At 30.4% G+C, this 17,590-nt stretch overlaps 1 protein-coding gene across 1 annotated transcript in view; it reads left to right on the forward strand.

Annotated features, from left to right (window-relative positions):
• Positions 1–3,104: 3,104 nt before the first annotated feature.
• Positions 3,105–17,590, forward strand: part of LOC149904157 (uncharacterized) — a 71,089-nt gene continuing 56,603 nt past the window's right edge. The window contains exon 1 of the mRNA XM_090107848.1: positions 3,105–3,224. Coding sequence (XP_089963974.1) covers positions 3,208–3,224 — 17 coding nt within the window. The 5' untranslated portion in view covers positions 3,105–3,207. The remainder of the gene's footprint in view (positions 3,225–17,590) is intronic.

Below are 17,590 nucleotides of genomic sequence, written 5' to 3' on the forward strand. Positions count from 1 at the left end.
TGAACGCGAATATTTTCTCGTTATTTAATACCAATGTGAACGCACCTTAAAGCCGGCGCATCAAACAGTACGACGAATGATGTCATTACAAGGATTTTATTTATCTCATACATTTTTGATTAATCATCGACCTTTTGTGGAACTATACTAACATTATACCTACTATTTAATATTGCTCTAGGTAAATTATATACCATTTGCATTAAATGCTCTAGATATTATAAAATATGCAAGGCTATGTTTTATAAATCTCTTCTCTTCTATCTTCTATAAAGGCAATGTTGCATATGTTTTCTTAAATCGTAACCCTACATTAGGTACTCTTTAACCAAAGTATAGAGCTGCATAAAAGAGCGCTTGAAAATTTTAAGCTTGCAAAAACATGCACTTTATACACATTAAATGTGTACGTTATTCGCAAAATATTAAAAAAAATAACATAATATTGAGTTGAATGAAAGCTTTCTTTAACAGCACAGACATTTCAATCTATAGGTAATATGTTAATCACTATTTTAATTTATTGGAGTAAAAAGTAACCAGTTATTTTTTTATGATGCCATTAAAATAACACAGTCAAAACACGCAAGCCTAATTTTAATATTTTACCAATAACATGACAAGAATAAGCGAATCGTTTAGTTTAATAATTATTTATTAAAGAATTTTCAATCCAAATAATATGCCAGTCGAATGTTTAGTTATTATGTTATGATATTCAATATGGAAAATTTTTAAATTAACGAAGGTTGTGCGATAACTTTCTACATATTAAAATTTAGCTGAGTATTATCAGACAGTATGTACTACTAGCTGCTCCGCGCGGTTTCACCCCCGTAGCTCCACTCCTGTTGGTCGTAGCGTGATGATATATAGCCTATAGCCTTCCTCGATAAATGAGCTATCTAACACCGAAAGAATTTTTCAAATCGGACCAGTAGTTTCCGAGATTAGCGCGTTCAAACAAACAAACAAACAAACAAACTCTTCAGCTTTATAATATTAGTATAGATTAGGATGTATGAGACAGATACAGTTGTCGAAAACGTTTGATATTTAGTTTTATAGCATTCGAATGATTGAGTGAGTGAATGTATTTGACATGGTCAATATACCATTTATAACATAAGGTGCGTCTTACTAATACTTCATAGTGATAGTAATAGTTAAAGTATTCCTTATCATATTATTGTCATCTCGATTCATCCACTAAAAATGTCACACAAAGCCGCTAAACGGGACACTTCACATTCATAAAAAAAACGTTTTAAGCTCGTCAGATGTCAAGAGTCAGAAATGATTTCTCGTCATAAAAACATCCGACCTAGACGGGTTTGTCGAGTGTCCAAAAACTTGATACTACAGTTGACAGTTCTATGACACTAATCGGCGGTCTCAATGCAGACGTTTGACCTATATATATTTTTAGTTCGCGAATATATTTGTTTAGTAAACAATCGTGAGTGATCTATGTGTTTTTGTGTGTAATTAGCATAACTAAATGTAATGCTGTTGTCTATTGACTATAGAAAATATAATATAGCTAGTGATATAATTAATGACTAGCTGTGCTCTACGGTTCTACCCGTATTACTCCGCTCCTATTTGCTTTATTGTGATGATATATAGCTTATCCTTCATCGAAAAATAGGCTATCTACCAGTGAAAGATTTATTCAAATTGGACCCGTTATTCCAGAGATTAGTGCGTTCAAGCAAACGAACAAACTCTACTACTTCATAATATTAGTATAGATTTTCATTTTTATTACTCTGAAAGCGAATTTTATCGGCTGCTTTTACGGGATAGGTAGTTCCGTCTAACTGTGCCAAAATGTATGTAATGTATTGATAAGATAAAATGTTGTTTGGCTACCGATACCTACACTGTGACTCGTGAGCAAACATACTAAATGTGACACATGCAAAACGTTTAGTTTGCTAATTTTATAAGCTTGTTTAACAAAACGGATATGTGACGGTTATATTACTGCTGTATTATAACGATGACTATAAATAAAATTATATAAGGATTTTATCGTAACAATGCAATTTATAAATATTTAAAAAATAAAATATAATTTTTTCCAATAATAATAGTTTATTTTATATTTACTTAATTGAGGCATTGTATTTTTTATCGTTATTTGTTCGCAGATTCACAATCCGAGAAATAAAACTTCATTTCCAATACCTAAAAATACAGCAAGTAAATAGTATAAAATTAATATTATTTTTATTGCTCTACATTGTTATAAATTCTATACAAAATTCACATGAATTAGAATTCGGTTTATTTACACTATTTTTTTATTTAAATAAGTAAATATTGCAGTCTCATCTATACTAATATTATAAAGCTGAAGAGTTTGTTTGTTTGAACGCGCTAATCTCAAGAACTACTTGTCCTATTTGAAAAATTATTTCGGTGTTGGACATTTATCGAGGAAAGCTATAATATATCATCACGCTAAGACCAACAGAAGCGCAGCCACGCGGGTGAAACCGCGGAGCGCAGCTAGTTGTATAATAATAGCGAACACGTCGCTTTACCTTGATTTCGAATTTAAAAAAGAAACGCGCAAAATTTAGCACCCATCGTGATATAAATATCTTTATTTATCGATATTTGCGTCCGGGCATTCGCTCTTAGACATTCTTATGAATGAATTTATATAATAAAAACTTAAATAAGATATATGTACGTAGAGTTTACAGACGAATGAATCTGATACGTATTATTATGAAACTCTAAAAATTGAATAAGTACATATTTCCCTTGGTCACGCGTGAAGGCTGGACTGATTTCGATAATTCTTTTTTTATAATATTCCTCGAAGAACGAGGATAGTACTTATCGAGAGAAAACGTAAAGATGTACCACGGTCGAAGCCGGGGCGAAACGCTAGTAAGTAACAATAATTCCAGATAAGACACATTCAAAATAATTCATAACAATGATTTTCCTCTCAAATTATCCAATTAATTAATACTATTTACCTTAATTGACATCATGTATTTTACGTGTGACATAGCTATATGTGGTTTAGGTTTTAAGCTCTTTCCTTGCGCGGTATCAGAGATACATTCAGTGATCAGTCATAAAGGCGACGCTGCGTGTGCGCGCGCACCCACATCGCGTGTAGTATGGAAGTGTGAATTTTACGTGAAATTTGTGTTGTGTTGTGATTTGTGATGAAAAGTTAACATGATGAAGTTAATTTTGTAAGTAATTTTTGTGTTTACGTGGTTAATTATTTTATTTTTATATTGATATTCATATAATAATTACAGTTTTATAGAAAATATTCGTTGATTTTTTAGCAAATGAATTCAAATTTATTCGGCAACATATTAATGTTGCCGAAAAAATTCTATAATATTAATTATAGAATTTTTTACACAGAACTGATGCATAAAATGCTTAGAATATTGCGATGTTGAAGTTTGTTTACATTTTTTTACACATGAAATTGATCTTTAATTTCAACCGGTATGAATTTATTAATAGTTACTTTGAAAATATTTTTTATACTAAAAGTGAGTTAAATCATAGAAATACACTGCAATCTTCATATATTTTATATAATTGGTTTTAAATTTAAATCTTCTGCAATAAATATAACCTTTTTGAACACGCAACTTATTAAAATTACACGTCAGGATGCGTAGTTTACGGGATAATTTTAGGTTTAAACTTGTTTACTGGAAAGCTGTTTTTGTAATGACCAAGAATGCTTTGCAAATGGTTAAACATAAACATGTTTTTCTTAAGCTATTCCATAGCTTTTATCTCAAGATATTGAACGCGGCGACCAAAAGTAAAAATTCCGTAACGAAAAAACCTAACACCTACACTCAACAACCTAACACTCCAACCGGCACAGCGATGCCACAGTATTACCATATTTTAAATATTGTAATACTGTGGCGATGCTATGCAATAGCTTTACCAAGGCAGTCCTCGAGTGCCACACGTATTCTTTTTTAATAAATATCGATTCCTAGATATTAATAACGTGTCATTATTTTAACATATAATAAATAATTATTTCTGGAATATTTGATTGGTTAAATATTTATAAGACACTTAACTCTTGTATACTATTTCATATAATACTTACTATTAAATGTTTTTAAAATAATATACTTTGGACGACTGTAATGATAAGTTCATTCCTATTAATAAGATGTAGGATCTTATAATTTATATTATCTATCGCTCATTTAAAGGTCACGGTTTTATTATGATTACACAATAAAATATTTTTGAAGATTATTTTCGTATATTACCTACCTACTTAAATTCTTAATCTGTTAGAGACAATAAATAAAATATAACAACAAAACATGTATTAAAATTTTGAATGATGACAATCATTCATCAATTTTAAATATCTGAAGAGATTGCTTTAAAGGAATAAGGCCGCCTTTTCGTATCTACATATTATGTGCCTTCGTGTTGGTTTATTTTTTTTCATTATTGTATCTTGTTATTCTCTGTCTGGTATATATGTACAATAAAGTATAAATAAATAAAATAAATAAATATCCTTTTTCATATTTATATACCTAATTGTAGTAAACAATAAATTGTTTACTGCAGTGTGGGAAGCAGTGAAGCGTAGGAAGGGGTCTAACAAGACAAACCTGCACTATTAAATTTAAATGCATATTATTTGCAAGATTGTAATCAAAGTTGCCTACTCGTATTTAAGTACAATTAATTAATATACTTCACACAGTGGGTTGCCTGGAAGAGATCACTCTTTAGTGATAAGGCCGCCCTCTGTGCTAGTTTAGCTATAAGTTTTAGTTTTAAGTAATTTTTATTATTAACTAGCGGTCCGCCCCGGCTTCGCCCGTGGTACATATTTACGTTTTCTCTACATTAAAACCATCCTCGTACTTCAAGGAATATAATAAAAAAAGAATTATCGAAATCGGTTCAGCCGTTCTCGAGTTATGCGCTTACCAACACATTTTGCGATTCATTTTTATATATAAGACTAGCATAGTAAAGTGTAATAAAATAAATAAAAAATAAAAAATAATATTTCCATGTTACATTTAAGATGCAATAAGTAAGATATTAATCTATAGGTATTATTAAACATTAGCTAGCTTTGCTATTATTAATTACTACCGATAAAGGCAGGGCTATATTATGATATATAACACGGAAAGAATTTTTAAAATTATTGGTCTAGAAATTTCAGTAATTAGCGCGTTCAAGCAAACAGAAGAACTGAAGAGTTTAATTATTTATATAATTTTCTGCATCACTTCATTCATGTAAGTCACAACAAATCACTCTACAATAGAGTTACATAAATCACTACATAGTATAAAACAAAGTCGCTTTCTCTGTCCCTATGTCCCTATGTATGCTTAAATCTTTACAACTACGTTTTTTTTAATAGATAGAGTCATTCAAGAGGAAGGTTTTAGTATATAATTTATTATGTTTTAGACAAAGCGAGCGAAGCCGCGGGCGGAAAGCTAGTATTTAATCAAATAAATTTCTCGAAAGGAAAAAAAATATGAGAAGATATGTATAAAAATTTATTTTTGTAGTTACATGACAATATTAAAATAATGTACTTACTCTCTTTTATTTTTCTTCTAGGTATGTTTTTCAAAAGCTAAAAAAGCTAAAATCAAACGTACTTTATAGTCGATAATCATACATGGGTCTAAAAATACTTTTTAGACCCATGTATGATACAAATCTAATCTAATTTCAACTTTCTCCAAATAGCTTCAATTAATTACAACATTAACCCATAAAATAAGAGTAACCTGCATATTTTTATACATTTATAATTACACTATTTATCTGCGTATCTAATTGCATTGATTATTTTAAACGTTTGTTAGATTTAATATCTACAATTAAGGTTTTATGACTCCATCAACCTTGGTTTATAGGGACCAGTTACTTCTATTTTCAATATGTAGGTCATTTGTATGAAATGCCTTAGATTGTTTTACAATTAGGTATTGAATGCAAATTTTAAAATTCAGTACATATTTTAATTAATATACCTAATACCTATACACACTTAGGTACTAATAAAATAAAATATATCTAAGTATATGAAATGGTATATAAAACTACTTACAGAAATCGAGAATTGTCATAAAATTGTCTTATCGAGTAACTTTTTAAATATTAGATACCTTACTTGATCATAAGCCTTTATCGAGCTATCAATTTTAAAATCGTTATTTATTAAATTATTCACTAAACGGTAAAACTATCTAGGTTTATAGCTATCCTGCGCTGAACACAATCCTATTTCACAGGTTAACCAGTTAAATCTCCTACCGCCCACATTATACCTTCACCTATGTAAAGTAGGCACACAAAGTTAGACTACCCTAGATCTTAGTATAGATAATATTATATATTAGGATGAATGTAGGTAAACTCTGTTAATGACAGACAAATAAAGTTTTCGCATTATAAGAACAAAGGTACAATACTGTTATTATAAATGCAAACATAAGACTCTTTATGAATATAATATTACATGTGCATGGCTGAACGAATTATGGTACATTTTTGTCCAGGTACCTACATCGATATAATCATTAATTTATAGATGCTGTCTATTGCAATTACTAAACTTTCCGCTAAAACTGTATCTCCTACCAAACCAAATCCATATTAATATTTAAGTAATAAACATCCACTGAACTTACCATAGTTAAGGCTTTTACATGCGCTATAATAACCTTGACCATACTTGACGGATCTCAAACCTCTCCCGCTGCACCTTCTTTTTTCCTCGCATTTTGTATTTAAAAAGATACTAATCAGTGAAACAAAATATCCTCGTCAGGGACTGTTGTGTAACTGATAATTTATTAAACATAAAATTTTCAGAGCTCTAAGTCAGCAGGTTACGAAGTTTATAGAGTTTTTGCGGAAAAATCGATGACCACGGCACATTTTTTTTCTAGAAATCTATTAAATTTGGAAAAAAGTCCTCGCGAGCAATTAAAGATCAAAGACCATCCTATTTTATATATTTTTTTCGGTATTGTGCTTTATGTTGTACCAGACTTTATAGAGGTTGAACATAGTCGAAATTGCCGGGTAACGCCTTAACACTGATAGATCCAAACAAATTTCGCTATCGCAGCAAAGTATAATGTTTCATATTTTCCAATACAAACGTGTCTGTCTGACACAAGTAATAGCCATTGGACTATTACGTGACTTCACACGGTGTTCGGGGCCAAGACAAACAATATAGCACCTCGCAGCTGTATACTTTCGATGTACTGGCAACTATATTAGAAATATTGCTGACGTTTCAGGTAATATTGCTTGAAGTTCCAGAATTAATCATTGCATTCATCGGTCCATAACTTTTCATGTTCATTATTTTTTAAATGTGTTTGTGTATGTGCGTATATGTGTAAGTATAAATGAGTGTAAGAATCAAACATGGTTTTGGATAGAATTTCAGATATATAGGTACAAACCTTTGTATATTTTATAAATTATAATCAAATCAAGTAAATATTATGTACATTATAGAAGATACGTTATAATATACAGGCAATTAATTGGCCAGCATAAGGTCAGCATAATGTTGAATGCTCAAAATATAAATGAGACAATTGCGATAAAAATAATCTTATTTAAAGATCAATTAAAACCATGATGTCACCTACGTATAATTTAGTTCATTTCAATTAAAACATATGTGTGTCTTTCAGTTGTAAAAACATAAATTAAAAAAAATTAAGTTTGGAATTCCGTAGTCCGTAGCGGCGCCCTCTTTATAGGCGTAGATATAAAGTAATAATATAAACCTATTGTTTTAAAAAGAAATAGAAATTCTCTCAAATACTCAGTAAATAAACAAAGCTTTTCTATTTCTTGCTCTTTTTATGGGAATTTCGAATACACAATACTAATTTGAATTTCATTATTCTTTGAACATTATTAACCTATAATTATGTTTATTGTATATATACATAAATATAACTGTCTATTAGTGGAAATTTGATTAGAAATTTGTTAATAGTAGAGTGACTATTGTGAATAGCGAATACAAATCAAATTCAATTATTCTAGTCTATAGGCTTAATCAAATTCGCCTCTTAAGCATTTTCTTAGTCTGATAATAAAACAGATTTTGACAAGTATTAGTTGTCTGATAACATTTATCTTGTAATTTGCAACATTAGTTTGAAAATGTGAATATTATTGTAAGAATTTTGGGCATTTTTCAACATCTTCTTGGAAAAATGCCTTCGTCTTAACCATTTTATTACGATTAAAACGTTATTTTTTAATGTACCTAGGTACCTATAACATGAAGAAGATATATTATGTTCGAAAATAACATCGAAAGTCCAGGTTCTTGCCTTGAGATTACAGGCAGATTATATTTTGAAAGAATTATTATTTCTTACATTAAAGGTACCTAGGTCCTATAATATTTAATATTTATTTATTTAATATATAGGCATAAAAAACATACCATATTATCAATAACAAAACACCACGTTTAAGTAGAGGTGAATAGTGAATACCTACCCATCAGTGCATCATTCATCAATCCATTTTTGTTCCCATTGTACGGACTCCGACCTTTAATTAGGATTTAGGTCATAATCCGCTGACGAGGATATGTAGATTTCAAATTTGGGGCATCTACAGAGATACCACATAGATTTAATTACGAAATGCGTCAAGGCCTAAGCTAGAGTCGTATATTTAAGTTCAAATAATTAAGCAAAACGTTGACATACTTTAAGTGAAACGAGAGAGTAACAATTTGATTTAAAACCATTATACAACGATATTAAATAACTAAAGACAATCAGTATATATAATTTATGACTAAACTTATGTTAACTGTTTAAATATTTTTATTGTAACTCAAAAACTTTTTCCAAACTTATTTGTATAAAATAGAGTTGAGGCATATTGCATATGCATTAACACTCGTTACAAAAACATACTTTACTATTTCTCTATTATAGAAAAATATATATTATTTGTCAGGCATACAAAATCACTAGAAAACACAAGGCCAATTACGAAGCGCTTTAAATAGACACTAACTTGTATGTCGTAACTAAGTTAGCGAAGTTAGGACGCGAATAAACGAAACTACAATGGCGACCATCAAGGAATACCTACAATGGACGAAGTTGAGTAATTCAACTTGCATGCATGTTAAGTGGCCGGGTTAACGTAATACATGAACTATAGTAATATTATAAGTCTGAAGTTTGTTTGTTTGCTTGGAACGCGCTAATCTCAGGAACCACGGGTCCGATTTTAAAAATTATTTGACAGTTCGATAATCCATTTTGTCAAGGAAGGCTACATGTTATTATATCTATCGTCAAGCTAAGACCAATAGGAGATGAGCAATGCGGATAAAACTGCGGGGCACAGCTAGTAATTGAATAAAACTGTAAACTGTATATTATGAACGAATATTTACGACTCTACAATTATATATGGATATATTATAAATTTATATAAATTTATATTATATATGGATATTTTATAGAAGTGGCGAGTAAGTCGATAATTAGACATTAATTATATATTTTATGTGATAAGAATTAATGGGCGTATGATAATGATGACGTAATAAAAAAATTCAAATGTTTATTCATTAAAAATATGATTTTTTAAACAGCTCTACAACATAATTACTTAAGCTTGAAATTTTACGAAGTAACGAATTAGTCCTCTGAGGTACACTTACATGCAAAGTTACCTAAGTTCTTATCTATTTAACTTTTTTCATTACTAAACCAATAAAGTGTTTATGTTTAAAATGCTTTAATTGATTACCGTTAATTAAATCCACAGGTTCATGTCAAATTAATAAAATGTCGGTTAGAAAGCGGTCAAAGAGCTTCGTTAAGATTCCACGCCCTTTCTACAATCACTAAATGTAATTGAATTCTCAACAAGACAACGATCATTCCAGTTATTTTCCCATACAGTATCTGAGAATTTGTTGTTAAAATAATTGGAGGGTATTTTACAATCATTGGTGTTATAAATTAATAAAGCTGTCAAACTGCTAACTCAATCAACAACTGTTATTATAGTAATTGTCTGGCTAGTGTCCTGGAACAGAAAATGGCGACAAATTAAAAATATACGCACAAAGGTTCCGAAAGAACCATCGTGTGTGTATCATGTGTAAAATTATAGCCACTTTGAATGAATAAATGAATGAGAGCTCTATTGTAGACACCAAATTAAAGACATAACATAATCTTATATATAAAAATGAATCGCAAAATGTGTTGGTAAGCGGTATAACTCGAGAACGGCTGAACCGATTTCGATAATTCTTTTTTTATTATATTCCTTGAAGTACAAGGATAGTTCTTATGTAGAGAAAACGTAAATATTATGTACCACGGGCGAAGCCGGGGCGGACCGCTAGTCTTCTTATATATAAAAATGAATCGCAAAATGTGTTGGTAAGCGCATAACTCGAGAACGGCTGAACCGATTTCGATAATTCTTTTTTTATTATATTCCTTGAAGTACGAGGATGGTTCTTATGTAGAGAAAAGTACCACGGGCGAAGCCGGGGCGGACCTCTAGTCTTCTTTATATATAAAAATGAATCGCAAAATGTGTTGGTAAGCGCATAACTCGAGAACGGCTGAACCGATTTCGATAATTCTTTTTTTATTATATTCCTTGAAGTACAAGGATGGTTTTTATGTAGAAAAAACGTAAATATGTACCACGGGCGAAGCCGGGGCGGACCGCTAGTATGAAATAAACATAAATTGCACAATAGGCGACCTTATGACTACAGAGCTAATTTTATGATGTAGTCCTTAAAAATTGTAACGCAGTTACATCGGTGGAGTGTAGTTTGCTATTTAAATAATGTAATACGATAGATTAAGTAAAAATTGAGACTCCCTAGTCTCCTCGTCAAATCTTCTTCACCAAAGCGAAACGCATTTTCAATCTGTGATTTCAATAATGTATTCTTGATTACATTGCAGTTACCCAGTTGCATTGCAGCAGTATGAACTCATGCAGGAACACACAATGGAAATTAATGTTATATTTTTCTAAGCAATTACAAACATTTCAGCACATCAGTCTATTTTATCATCATTAGTCATACTTGTTTTATCTCATAGTATCGCGTCTTCTGATGTTATCTCTGTTTCAATGGATTCTGCTAGGTCTTTGACTGTGCCGATGATTAGTTCAATTAATTTATGACCACAATTTTTGTAATCTTTATGCTACTGATTCATACGGCTTGCGAAAATATACTTGCGTGATTTACTGAATGAAATAATTTTATTTCCCTCCATCCTTCTCAATCTGAGAGGAATAATTATTGCTGAATGAATGAATTATTACGATGATGAAGATGAAAATGAAATGAATAATATTTAATGTAAATAGCTAATAAACGTTTTATTATAATTTAACAATGAATGGTTACTTTAGTAATGAATACAGCAAACAAGGGAAGGAATGGACAAAATAAATATAAAGGCCATGATTTAATATTCGTACGTTTATACTTAAACGTAGTGTGTGTTAGTTTTAGCCTTCAAATCAAACTACACTATTGACAGAAATCAATCAACAGTCATTGCTGACAAAGTCGACTGTTGACATTTCGGCAATCACAATTTGCTAATGTGACAGCGAGATCGTAATCAATGATGAAATGATATTAAGCAAATGCATGAAACCAGTACATACCTTGGCTATTCAATAATGATCATTATTTACTTCCATCATAGAAGTTATATTCCCAAATCACCTACTTGTATTTGATGTTGTACAACTACATAAGTACTAAAATAGTTTGCTAGAAATTTATAGAACTTCTAGATAGTTTCCTGTGTAACAAATTCAATAGATAGTTAGATGATAGCTGATATCAATAGAAAATAGATAGATCAGAGACGAAGAAAAATAAAAACAACATTTAAACTACACGATACATCGCATTTTAGAAGTCTTATAATTACTGGTAGAAATAGACATTAAGGCGTCGATGAAAAATCATGGAATAAGACAAAAACTAGTTCAGGTCGTGGAGATTGCCAAAATACACAAGATTTATGTTTTTGGGTAACAATCAATCTTCTGTAACATCGAATATGACAGCGGTCGCTTGTAAAAACTTGGTTTTTAAAATTTAACTGCCTGAACCTGTTTAAAAAACTATATTGTGTGTTCAGTCTGTACGATTATAAGAATTTGTAAACTCCCCAGAAATTTTAAATAGGTACCAAAATTATGACGTTATCGTAAGTAAATTATTCATAGGTACACGTTAAGATTTATATTACATTTTTACATTTTTGGCCTTATAAATTTTATAATCTATACAAATATTATAAAGAGGAAAGGTTTGATTTTTTGTTTGTTTGTTTGTATGAATTGAATAGGCTCCGAAACTACTTGGCAGATTTGAAAAATTCTTTCGCTGTTGGAAAGCTACATCATTTCTGAGTGACATAGGCTAGGTTTTATCCCGGAAATCCCACGGGAACGGGAACTATGCGGGTTTTTTTTTGAAAACGCGGGCGAAGCCGCAGGCGGAATGCTAGTGAATAATATGTAAGCAGGTGTGCTTACTAACACATGAAAGCATGTGCTAAAGTAATATTAAAATCAAATAATTTTACTGCAATCAATCTCAATTATATCATTTGAGTTAAATCGGGCAGATAATCCCTTTATCTTCGATTCAATTACATTTGCGAATAAAACATTTTAATTAAAGTATTTACGTTCTGTCGATGATTAAACGTTAAACAGATGCTACATTTCAAAGAAGCTTTTCTTTTCGAGTATTGCAATTTACTTCGCAATTCACGAGTGGCCGAATTACGTTTTGATTGAAATTATAATAATATGATTCATTTAAAACGCATTTGAGATACTTTTATACAATTTATAAATATATTTGTTTACTTACCATTTGTTAACTTATTTTTTACTTAGATATTTCGTTTAGATATAAAAATATGTATGAAATTTCCTCTTTAGCCATTTATACTTTTCCTACTTTAGTAAGTACATATTCTCAAATTATATAATGTTCATATAATAATAATCATATGAATTTTGTCGAATTATTTAATTTTTGGTTTTATTGGTTCAAGATGCACTATTAATTAATCACTTATACCCATATAACTATTTGCTACATTAAATCATATGTAAAGTAAACAAGTGTAATTCTTGAATGAATGCTTATCAATGAATAATTATAGCACGTCTATCAACAGTTACTAGTTACGTCAGAAATTGTTTAATCATTCCGAATGGGCAGCGTGGTCAGAGTACTAACCCAGACAGTATCTATATAGAAATGTAATATGCAATACTAGGTGCGCGCCCATGCTTCGAACTGGTTTAATTTTTTTAAAGGAATCCTCGGTCAGTCCATACAATTAATAATTTTGAAGTGAAACTTCTTTAAGCGTGTGAGAGTACAATTTCAAGGTCGCGTCATGGCAATACCGTCACGTCGGAGTACAGCGATTTTGGTATCTTTGAATCTTGCCAAAGAAGTTTCACTTCTGACTCGTGTGCTCGGCACACACCCTCTTCTTCATGTTTATAAGTGTTAATGTTATTAGTGTTTCATATGGAATTTTATTTAGTACCAATGTATAAATAATTTAGTGTCGGCTATATCTATTAATTTACTTTATTGCCCAATGAATTATCTCTGTTTTTGAAATCGATGAAAAATGTATGATATTTTTAATCTAAATGTTTTGTTTTTCCGCTAAAACAAAGGCATTTGAAGGAATTTCATTTATTATAATTATTATCACCACCATCGGTATCGTGACAACAGAAAGAGGCGTGTCTTGCTTTAATTTATGCATTTAATTAACAAATCGCTTATTCATATATTTATTTATATTATGTATATGGTAAGGCTTGCACAGTATAATGACAGACAGATAGACAGACGCAGCGGGAGACTGTTTTATTATTATTAAACTCCGTACATGTGTTATTTATTTAGAAATACGAAGTATATTTCTAAATATATCAATATCACACATACAATATAATATATTCTACTTATATATTATATTGAAATTATTTGAAATACCGTATCTTATGTTTACTAACCTCTGCTCTTTGTAAATGTCAGTTCTTAGCTCAGATTGTGGAGTGGAAAAAGTCGCTACTTAGCAATACAGCCTATCCTTTTATTTTTCTGGTACCTATAATCGATTGATTATTATTACATTTATTAAAATATAGGCTATATCTTGCTTAATATATTAAGTATAGCGCCCGGCAAACTTCTTGGCTAAAAAGTAGCGTGGTGAGGGAAGTTTGCGCATCAAGTTTTGGTACATTTTTATATGCGCAAGCTTCCCCCACCACGCTACGTTTGCCGGGCGCTATAATTGTTTTATTAAAAGTAGTATTATATGATTTTATAGTAACTGAAATAGAAATGTAATATAATTCTCTGAAGTAGCAGTATTATATTCTTACTCTTTATAAACAAGATTTCCGCTAATAAAAAATACGTAGTTAATGTTTGTTTTGGAAATTATTAAAAAAAGAATATGGAAGAATATAGCGCCGCGTATATTTTAATGAATAAGAATTTTACATTGGGATAAGCTAATGCTTATCATAAAATTTCACATCGTTCAAAACAATTTGAAATTACTATAATTAAATCCGACATTTGAAACTAAACCATGACATTCCCACAGCCGTTAACTTCTTTCTTCAATCAATTAATACTTTTAAGTTTTAGTATTGTGACGATAACTTTTGTAGCCCAAATTAAACATGACCTTTTATGCTATAAATAATTCGTACGTAATTAGTATGTTTGTAATTGAACTGTCTGTTTATTATTTTTGTTCTAATACTAGGTTTAGAAACAAATTCGTTATCTGAATATACGTGAAAGTTTATCTATTGGTGTGAATCTTATATTTTATAAGCACTAAGTAGACTAGACTGTTACTAGTTTAATATGAAAGAAAAAAGCCTTATAAGTATAGGGCAAAAAATGCGAGAAGAATAATGATTGTAATCCTGTATTTATCAATATTGCTTATTGGGTATTCTAGCAAACGCTAAACAAAATAAATATAACTAAACTAATCGTAAAAAATCTATAAATGTAATTTCCAAATCTCACCCCGTTGTAAAATTACCATCACCTACATCACAAATAATATAATACTAACCTCCTAAATATACACGCATTTATTTTTATAACATTAGTACAATGACTGGCGGAAGTAAAGACATCCAAGGCACGATATCAAACCGGTGTGTTTTTATTGTAAACAGTTGGTAACAATCCACCGCCATGTGCTCTGCAAAAATAAACATACATAAACAATAAACTTACTTTGAAAAGTGTCATGCCCTTTTTAAGAAAGGCTTCTGAACTCTCCAGCTCCTTTCCATTTAAACAATTATTATTTATTAAGGCCCTTATAATATTTCCAAAACATTAAAATTTATACTTAAAATAAATATTTAATAAGTAATATGTATTACAGATAACTGTCCTGGCCCTTTTCGGGTATAGGCCTCCTCCAACTGTCCCCATTTCCTTGTGTTGCCAGCTGCCTTCATCCAATTTCTTCCCCTCAATTGAAGTATATAGAGAGACATAGAAGGTTTATCCACGTATATTTCAGATAAACGCGATGACAGCCAATGACAATCAGTGTATTTTAATTTAGAGTTGCCATGCTTTTGAATATTAGGTATTATAGTTCCTCAAACATTTTCATGACTTTAAAAACAGACTGTAACGATACTAAGGTTTATTAATAAAACGCGTGTAGTATTATATAGATTAGAAACTAATTAATGTATTATGAAATAAAATTAATATTACTAATCAATACATCTCACTGCAGTGAATTCAAATATAAATTGTTGATATGCATATTTAGCATAATAATTATAATCATAGAATTTGCATAAGCTGTTCATATCGATGAACAACGGATGTTCAGCGTGTGTTTTATGTGGTCATTGAGGTATACTTTATTTAACAACACTTATGTATAGATTTACACTATTCAAACATTTCAAATATTTGACAAAGTTAAACACTAATGTGATAGCCGGATGCAATTAAAATTAAAGCCATAAAGTTCATCCAGTCTTGATATTTTTTCATGGCTAGTCGTTTTAATGAGCTAATGTTAAACATGATGTAGTTACGTTAATATTTAAATCACAAGGTTCTTTTCTTCGCAGGCCATATTATCATAGTTATTGTGTTTTATATGTGAATAGGTATTTGTTAAACAAATAACATAAACAGCACGATAACCATTACTATATGGATTAGATATAACAAAAGTTAAGTTCTTTGAATACATGCCGCTGTCACGACAAAGTATAACAGTAAATTCTGAGAATAATTTTAGTCATATCCGCAATTTTTGGTATATTAATATTTTGTATGAACATCATGATAAAATACATACGACTTGTTTGAAATGTTGATTACGTTTCTCAGTGTAATCAAAGGAAAGGGTTGTTTATTCTCCTTGATAGACATCATTTGTAGAGCATCTATTTTCGTCATACCACCCATGTTATGTTGTTTCAAAACTAATAGACATGCAACAATAAACTATGTATTTTACCGACTGTGCAAAGATGAACAATTTTGAGATTTTGATTGTATTTAAGTACATAATATTTATGTATTTATTAAAACATACCTAGGTAAGTGTTCTAGCATGGTAGTACTTTACAGAACAAGTTTTGAGTACGATAATGATAATATTATCTATTATTATTGATTTTCAAAAAAATATAAGCTTACAATTTATTATAGCAAATATAATAAAATTAAACAGCTGATTATACATTGATTTTCATCAATTCTTAGTATTGTTTCCTCAATTTCCGCAGTAGATATTATAGATAATAATATGAACCAAATCCTGACATTTTATCTACTGACCCAATAGTTTAGATAAGATAATTAGAAAGGAGTGCTTATATTAATCACAGAAAATACATTAATCTTGCGAACAAGATAATGTGTGTAAAAAATAGATAAACATTAGAGTGCGTTGAACTATGACGTCACACAAATGCCATGGTTAACACTAACGGTACGTTATGGGGTCGTGAGTCGTGACGTTTAAATTAGCGGATTGAGCTACCATGCAAAATAATTGACCGATTTTGTTTCATATGGGCCATCTTCACAATAAGCAGCGTTGGCCCAACAAATGCTCGTCGATGTTTGCCGTCATTTCGGTGATAATGAATAAACATATAAACATCTACTCTGTCGATCTATCTATCTATCTATCTCTCTATCTATCTCTTCTTCACGCCTAAGCCACTGCTGCACTACTGGCTGTTATAATTTAAATTAGCGAAAGGACATATTATAGGTTTCATCCCGAAAATCCAGGAAACGGGAACTATGCGGGTTTTTCTTTGATACCGCGGGCGAAGTCGAGGGCGGAAAGCTTGTTTAAAAATAATAAAGTGAAGTTGTATTGCAAATCACATTGTTAAAATATTTAGTGTTGGTCTATTAATTATTTTGTAA

This window comes from Colias eurytheme, chromosome 12 (genome assembly GCF_061535395.1).
Source record: "Colias eurytheme isolate Ceu_HAF_F1 chromosome 12, ilColEury1 Martin Lab GWU primary, whole genome shotgun sequence".
NCBI classification, from domain to species: Eukaryota; Metazoa; Arthropoda; class Insecta; order Lepidoptera; family Pieridae; genus Colias; species Colias eurytheme.